The following is an 8,613-nucleotide window of genomic DNA, read 5'->3' on the forward strand; positions in this document are numbered from 1 at the left end:
CTTTCCCAGGTACTCAAACCATTTTTTAAGTTGAGTTAGCTCATTCTGCCATTGAATCATTTTGTTCTGCTCATCTGGCAGTGAAAGCCATACAGTTTGCTGGTTTTCTGGCAAAATAACCTTCATAAACCGTCTGTTTTCTTCCAGACCTGCAACATTGTCATACATTTTCTTTATACATTGCCCAATATCTCTTCTTAACTCGTGCTCCTGTTTCAGCTTGAGAACCATATTTTTCAGATTGCTTTTGTCTAAGGTTTTTAGATCATTTTCCAAATCCTTAATATAACGCTCAAAGGTGTTCAGGCTTTTTTGCATTTCATGTTGCTCTTTTCTGATCGCTGCAACATTCGCTTCTCTTTCACTCCGCATTTTTCTAATCATCTGACAAATCCCACTTGTATTTTTGTTTCCTTCCACAATCTTCTCTATCTTCTCCAGCAGCTCTGAGATCCATTGGACACAGTGTTCCACATTCTGTCTCAGCTCCTCCAAAGAGAGTTCAGAAGAGAACCAGTCAGGCGTGTCCACCACAATCACCCTCCTCCCAGCCACTTCCCCCTGTGTGCTCTCACTCTGCTGGGTGGATAGAGATGCAGCAGCAGCCTGGTTCCTCTCCTCTCTGCCCAGGATGATGTTCAATGCTGCAGTCTTGTCAGATCCAGTCCTCCCCAACAACACCAGCCTCAGTTCAGTTGCAAGAATTAACTCAGAAAAATCTACAACAAAGCAAGAAATGTCATTTCTATTTTTGTGATGAATTCTGACTTTCAGTCAGAGGGGAATGTTCACTGGAGATAGGAATCAAGAAAAAAAAATACCTCTGATATCTGAGTTTAAACAAATGGCAAACAAAGTTCTTTCATTCCATCGTCATATTCTTATCAAAACTGAAAGTGAACGTAAGCGGCTTCAATGGACATTTCCCCAGAGGCTGTGCTGTCCACCGAAAACAGTTTGCTTTAAAATGTATGAACAGTGTTGTATTGCACGGAGATGAATATTTGATATTGTGATTTATTAAAGTACTGAATTTCAGCTTGAGTGATGAATAATATTGACTATAACTGTTTACATGAGGAAACATTTCAATTATCACGTTTTAATGAAATTTTAGCAGAGGATGAGCTTTCCATGTAGTCTTAAAAATATCACCTGTGATCCCTCGTGCGTGTGTGTGTGTGGCAATAAAACACCTTCCAATAAAATTACTAGTCTGACCACTTACCTGCATTCAGAAGTGACTCCATTTTCTTTTCAACTTCTTCCTTTGCGAATGTTTCCAGTCGTGTAATCTCTGTGTCAAGTTTTTCTGTTGGTAAAAAAGCATGCACATTCTGAAAACTTTTAAATCCAGCTCATGCATTGAGATTGAATGAATGAGTTTTCATTAAATGCCTAAACTGTACAATATAGAATGCATCTTGTAATGTATAGAATTTAGTGCTCTATAAACATGACTTCTAAGGCTGTATTATTCTGTCCATGTTCATTAATGACCTTCTGCTCATTTTATCGTCCATGCTTTTGCTCTCTGCATTTGGTTGATATCACTACATTGAACCCCTTGTATGTTTTTAAGTGATTTGGTATTTTGGACTGCTGGTGTTGAAAATAAAAACGCACCACTTGTATTCACATCTGTTAATACAATTTAGCCTAAGTAGTAGGATAATTTCTCTAACCATAAAGGAACATTTAATCCTTCAGTTTATCGCAAACATTCAAATTCAAAATCACCAAATTTGGAGATACATGGTTTCCCTGGAAAGGACGCATATGAAAAATTATAATCTTAAAAGGACATAGTAACTACAGCTGTCAGACAAACGTAATGGGATAAAAAGTACAATATTTGCCCCTTTGACAGAGTGGAGCAGAAGTACAAAGCGGCGTAAAATGTAAACACTCAAGTAAGTGCAAGCACCATGAATTTGTACTTAAACACATCATGCACTTGGTTACATTCCACCACTGTCCAAGAGAACAGTGTTGGGATGGGGTAGAACAGGAGATTCAAAAGAGTCACAGCATGAAAGTCCACCTGCAAATCTGCAGTAATGCAATCGTGTCAACACGGACCAGAATCTCAAAGGAATGTTTCCAACATTTTGTGGAAGCCATACCATGAAGAACTGAGCCTGTTTGGGGAGCAAAGGGAGGCTCTACCCAGTATTATTATCATGTTCGTACTGAAGTGCTAGGTGCACACTCCTAAGGGTGTGGCAAAAGATTCCAAATGGCACAACATGCTCCAGGCTCGATTGAGCTGCCTACTCTGGAGCAGCCTAAATGTTAAACTTTATATATATATATATATATATATATATATATATATATATATATATATATATGGCGGCACGGTGGTGTAGTGGTTAGCGCTATCGCCTCACAGCAAGAAGGTCCGGGTTCGAGCCCCATGGCCGGCGAGGGCCTTTCTGTGTGGAGTTTGCATGTTCTCCCCGTGTCCGCGTGGGTTTCCTCCGGGTGCTCCGGTTTCCCCCACAGTCCAAAGACATGCAGCTTAGGTTAACTGGTGACTCTAAATTGACCGTGAGTGTGAATGGTTGTCTGTGTCTATGTGTCAGCCCTGTGATGACCTGGCAACTTGTCCAGGGTGTACCCCGCCTTTCGCCCGTAGTCAGCTGGGATAGTCTCCAGCTTGTCTGCGACCCTGTAGAACAGGATAAAGCGGCTAGAGATAATGAGATGATATATATATATATATATATATATATATATATATATATATATATAAAATTTGGAAAAAAATATTTAAATGAAGTTCATGCAAAATACATAAATACAGATGTGTGCTTTTTACCCTGGCCTAGTGGTTAGCGTATCTGCCTCTCAATTGGGAGATTGCGAGTTCTACTCATGGTTGGATCATGCCAAAGACCATCATAAAAATGGTACCTATTGCTGTCTGGCAAGGCACACTGCAATACAGATGTGAGTGGGGAAGTCAAACTCTTGTGGTTTTCAGAGGACTATAAGCCTAGCTGTATAGGCAAGAGGCCAAGGGCTATCGAAACAGAGATTGGCACTGCACCCATACACCTTAAATATTCAGTGAGTTTTAAAATTCAGATTTGTTTAAATTCAAATCTGTGTCACTTTGAGTGTTCACTGAGGTTATTTCATTAATATTAAAGTTATAAACTCCCCGCTGAAGGTATGTCATAGCATTTCACAGCAGAATAACACATGACTTTTGTATAGAACTGTCAAAAGCTTTGGGTGAGTGTTGAAAAGCATGTGCATTCATGAGTTTCGAATATCATGTCCTAAACTGCTAATCATGTCTTCATCCACACCCCTTTATTTATCATTAAATAACTCCTACAAAACAAATTTATCATAAGTAAAAAAAAAAATTGGGGGGGCCATATCAAAATAAACTGAGGTTACAACAATATTCCTGAATATAATGTGTGGAGATGAGGCTTAAAATGGAAGTTTGGGTTCTTTGCCATTCAGTAACAAAAATAGTTAGTTCAGAATTGTACTCCAGCCAGCCACTATAGGGCCTCAGAGACTCTTTTGTTTCACGAGTAAACGAATTTAAAGGGGGGAAAAGGAAAATTATTTTTAAACCACCTGCTGGAGGTGAAAAAGCCTTCAATCTTGAATATGATAGAAAGAATATAAAGATTGGTTTAAAAAGATATATAAAAGAAATATCTAATTGAACATCAGAAATCTGATAAAAGTCGAATTATCTACATAGGAGTGAATTTTTGCTAAATTCAGGTTCATGTTATGATTACAGCTTATACTTACGAGATACACTCTCCTTTTCAACCACAGCATGTTTAGTTGTAACAGTGATTGCATCACTTTCGACTGTGTAGTCAAGTTTCCCGACTGCTCCACATTTTATTTCATAAGCAGTGCCTTGTTGAAGATCTGTCAGTGTAACTTCATCATCTTGATTGACAGTGCAAATTTTCCAGTTTGTTTCTTCTTTCGTTTTGTACAATACTTTCCTCTCCAGTGTAGCAGAACATGAGGGGCTCAACTTTACTGTTATGCTGTTATCTGTGACACCTTTGGTGTTTGGACATGTTGGCTTTGATGGAGGAACAAAACAGATCGGTTCATTACATCCATTTTCATACACGAGAATGCAGGAACCTGGATACTCTGACATCGGAGGCACACTTTGAACAATAAATTTGGTGGATTGGCTCTTATTTGAGGTGATCAAGTTCTTAAAAGTTCTCAAATTATTCTTCATGCACCTGCACTCATCAGAGGTTGACATTTTTTCCTGAAAATCTACATGAAGTGGATTTTCACCGATCCTTTTCATCTTTGAGGGGTTCAGGTAGAGGTCTTGTTTGGTCATGAGGCAATCTGGGTGCTGAAGACAGGTAAAAGCATAAGAAACCAAATTCTCCACATTCAAGTCCAGTAGATATTTGTCTCCGTCTTCATCCACTTTTGGTCCAAGTTCATGGAGCTGTGTTAGCAGTGCTTTTACTTGGTTGGATTTTTTTTCCTTCACTGTTATCCACTGCTGAAGATCCCTTCTATTAAAAGGAAATTTCTCATGGGCTTCTAGAAGTTCATGCATGGCACTTATATCTGATTGACCACCACGGATTTCTGGCAGTAGGAACCCTAGTTTTGTCATGAAATCTCGCTTGTACTCAATGCAAAAATGATGAAAATCTTGAAATTGATTGTGAAATGTGCTGAATGATTTTGCCACTATGTCTTGCAACAAGTCATTTCATCTCTGTGACATTCAAATCCTCGATTACTGACTCCGTAGCTCGAATAAGATCTCTAGTGATAATTTTTTGAAGTTTGGCTGCCCTTGAGTCCAGCTTGACCAGAGGATAAAGCCACACCTTCACTGGAACTGCACATTCTCCATTCTGTCCAAGCATATTTGGAAGATCAGTGTAAACCTTTACAGCTTCTTCAAAAGTTGTTGGATTAGAGGGCAACATGAAATCGCCATAAAATGTACAATTCAGTTTTTTCACTGCATCTTTCTCTTTGTCATTCAGGTTTAGTGCTACCTGTGAACCTGCAGAAGAAAGCATCTTCAGTTTATCAACAGCAATATTTACTTCTCCCTCGATGCTGTTTTTGTGCTCAGATAAATTCACCTCTCTATCAAAGACAAAGTAGGCATCCGCTCCGTATAGCACTGCTGTAACCACGTGTGTTGCGACATCATGATTAAATACATCATGGTGATCCATTCTTCCTTGTGCTAGATGGTTCATAGTCAGATGCTCAAACCTGGTGTTTGTTCTGGAGTGCAGCGTCAACCTCTCTTGTATAAATGACTTTTTATTGTCATTGAAATATCGGGCTGCACCACTTACTGAGACAAGGCCTCCCATAAGACTCAGTTTCAGTTCACCATCAACTTTTAGGTGCTCTGCCTTTTCTTGAATTGTGTCTGAAGTTGCAACTGTGAACTCTGTATTAATATGAGGACGAGCAACTGTATTGTTCTGCAGCTGCTCTCGATCCCAAAGCGTGATTCCTGCCAATGATGACAAATAATAATAGTTTAGTTCATTGAAACAAATATCTTTCTGGGGCAGAAAAATCCAAAACAAAAAAAAGTATGTAATTAAAATGGAAAAAGTTAGTGGTTAAGTAGCTACACAGCAAATTCCTCAGTGTTGAATTAACACTTTCAGAGTTAATCTGTGTCCAGTTAGCCTGGGCCCGCCCATCCTAAGCGTGACGCAACACGAGGGCCTGTTGTGAGCTTAGTCTGGCCAGGCAAGCTATCTACAGCTCTTCCAAGCTCCCGAAAAATTGGGAGCCAATCAACTTTGAGCATCTCCAACGGCCCTGGGTAGAGGCGTGTTCAAGGCAGTGACGTAGTAGAACTGCGACTGGAAGCTATAGATTGTTTACAGAATCTATGCCGGAAGTGCTTCATTCACATCACGAACATGGAGCAGCGGCAAGCCTTTAACACAGCGGTATATGCTGTATTGAAAGCATTCAACGGGAAGTTCTCATTGAAAACGGAGCAAAGAGCAGCCCTGGAGGTATTTATTGAAAGGAAGGACGCTTTTGCCTTGCTCCCGACCGGCTTCGGTAAGAGTTTAATCTACCAGTTAGCCCCGTCGCGTCACATACGTCAGAGGAAAGAGTGATGTGATTGGTTTAAGCTTCGTCACAGCCTTTTCTGGCTTCGACCAGTAGCAAACTGAGGCATTTCAGGGAGGCGGGTCAACCACGGGCTCTGGGAAATGGTTGGGCTTAATATCTTGGCCAGACCAATAGCTCGTAGAGCTTTGTCGCGTTAGCCAGACTAGTGTCCAGTTGGACCTATATAAACACAGTAGGGCAGGGGTCACCAAACTTTTTTCTCTGGGGGCCACATTGTCGTTCCTGACTGTGATGGGGGGCCGGGGTCGGGTCAGCTATATAACATAGAATTGTATGACCCAGACAAATATGACCACCAGCAGGCCTCATTGTGTAGCAGAGATTACTAGCCTGGCACAGCCATCCCCACTACTATATCCACACTACTATATCCACACTACTATATCAACACTTGATTCCTGGCACATATTTGTTTATCTTCACTAGTGGTTTGCAAAAGTAGTAATTGAGTCTTCACACTTTGTTTTAATTTGAAATACCACAGATATTAAATTTATTTATTTTCTAATAAAAATAACATCAAAGCTGTCAAGATAAGAAACATCTGCCTAGTTGAGGTGATTGACACTGGCAAAGGTGAGTGGAAAATTATTAATTGTAGGTAGGTCTGTTGATATTATTAATAATATTAATAATAATTGTGTGCAGCACTTAATAAAGGTCAAATAAATAGGCCTATAAAATAAATACATTTTAAAAAACAGTGAAATTATAATAATATGAGCAATAGATCACAGCAGTTGTGCTGTGTCCTGCACGTCATTGCTCTCATCCATGGCCAAAGCAAAAAACTCGAATTCTGACGCTTTCTCATTCAGCTGGTCATACACGATGTCCCCCAAATCTTCGGTTCACCTGCTCATAGTAGGTGCGGAGAGACTCACCGCATTGAGCGCATCCTTCTTGTCGGGACACACCTCCTCGGCCACAGCAAGCATGCATACTTTAACAAAGTCCCCATCAGTAAACGGCTTTCCATGGGTAGCTAGTAGGTGAGCTACCTTATAGCTAGCTCAGACAGCAGCCTGGTTGATCTGGGTTTGGTGAAGGAATACATTCTGTTGTGCAGCCAGTCCGCATTTCATCCTCCGAATCCTGTCTTCTCTTGTTTGCCCTCGCAAACTAGCATACTCTTTGTGGCAGGTTTCGCAGTGACGATGCAGATTATATTCTTTGAAAACCGATACACTTTCTTTACATACAAGACAAACTGCACGGTCCTTACACTGAACGAAAAGATAATCAGTGGTCCACTGTTCTTTAAAAACTCTGCACTCTCTGTCAGTTTTTCACTTACCACTAGCCATTTTGCTGTCCTGAACACTGACAGTTCTCTGCGCGTGCGCTGCCTGTCACTGCTTGATCGCGAGCAGCGAGCATATGATGAAAATTTGGAAAATATGAATAGTTCATTTTATAACTAAATATCAATTTTAATTGATAAAATCAACAAAATACAAGATGCAGACATGTTATTATTTGCCATAAAGCAATTTAAAAAAATAGGCCATGACCACTTTTGGGGATTGCCTCATAGGGCCGGTTCAAGTGGTGGGGGGCAGAGAGGCTGGGAGGCCGGTCAAAGGGGGGTGGCAGGCCGGAGTCGGCCCGCGGGCCGTAGTTTGATGACCCCTGCAGTAGGGTGTTAAATCAACACTCTGGGTGTTAATTCAACACTGGGGATTTTGCTGTGTAGTTAACTAACATCGAGAGTTAGAAGTGTTGCTCACTTGTTACTACTAGCTATTACAACAGTAGCCTGTTAACTTTAAAGCTAATCACAGCTCAGGTGCTCAAATCATCAATTACTTACAGTTATTTTTGGATATCCTGTTACACAGATCATACGGTGTCATACAGTGGCATTATATTAAACAGACCAGTATTCAGTAAAAGAGCTGAATCACAATGAGTTACAAATTGTTTTACCTGGTACGATTGCATCTTTTCTGCAGTCATACAGCATTCCCAGTTGAAATGGTCTCCCCAGAGCTGCTATTTCTATTGTATCTTCTCTCACAGTAGTCATGTTGTAAGGGGCTGTTGTAAGCAGTCAGCCTTAAAAATGACACATTTGTAAGAAATGCAGGTGTGGAACAAGATAATGCAAAAACACTGCGTGTGTGTTCAGACAGGTGATTCTCACTTGTCTTATTACTGCCAGTCTATTTATGTATTTATGTGTCTTTCTTAGGAAGAGAGAGAGAAGGAGAGAGAGAGAGATAAATTGTTTGTACATTTATTATCAATATGTGGGGACATGCAGGGATTGGGTTGTATGTTGGTGTCAAGTAATTATGAGATTGTAAAAAATACATCTTTCCAGAAGAGTCTGATTGGTATACACTCCCAAAACATGTGCACTGTTGTTCCAATTGCCTGATCTAGGCAGCGTGTGCAGTCAGGCTGTGAGACTAGTTTCAATTTAAAATGTTTTAAAGGGGTATTTATTTGATG

The 8,613-nt window shown here is 40.3% G+C and overlaps 1 protein-coding gene across 1 annotated transcript; it reads right to left on the reverse strand.

Moving 5' to 3' along the window:
* Window positions 1-4,736: 4,736 nt before the first annotated feature.
* LOC132875680 (cytolytic toxin-beta-like) lies at window positions 4,737-8,203 on the reverse strand. The gene is made up of 2 exons (XM_060912629.1): window positions 8,086-8,203; window positions 4,737-5,512 (listed from the first exon to the last, which is right to left on the reverse strand). Exons 1-2 carry the CDS (start codon window positions 8,183-8,185, stop codon window positions 4,737-4,739), a joined length of 876 nt encoding a protein of 291 aa, XP_060768612.1. The 5' UTR covers window positions 8,186-8,203.
* Between the last annotated feature and the right edge of the window lie 410 nt (window positions 8,204-8,613).

This window comes from Neoarius graeffei, chromosome 28 (assembly GCF_027579695.1).
Source record: "Neoarius graeffei isolate fNeoGra1 chromosome 28, fNeoGra1.pri, whole genome shotgun sequence".
Lineage (NCBI taxonomy): Eukaryota > Metazoa > Chordata > Actinopteri > Siluriformes > Ariidae > Neoarius > Neoarius graeffei.

Excerpts from the sequence above, each read along its gene's own strand:
- LOC132875680 (XM_060912629.1), bottom strand. The coding sequence starts at position 8,185 with ATGACTACTGTGAGAGAAGATACAATAGAAATAGCAGCTCTGGGGAGA. Across the intron at positions 5,513-8,085 it reads AAAAGATGCAATCGTACCAG|GAATCACGCTTTGGGATCGA; the intron begins GTAAAACAATTT and ends CATCATTGGCAG.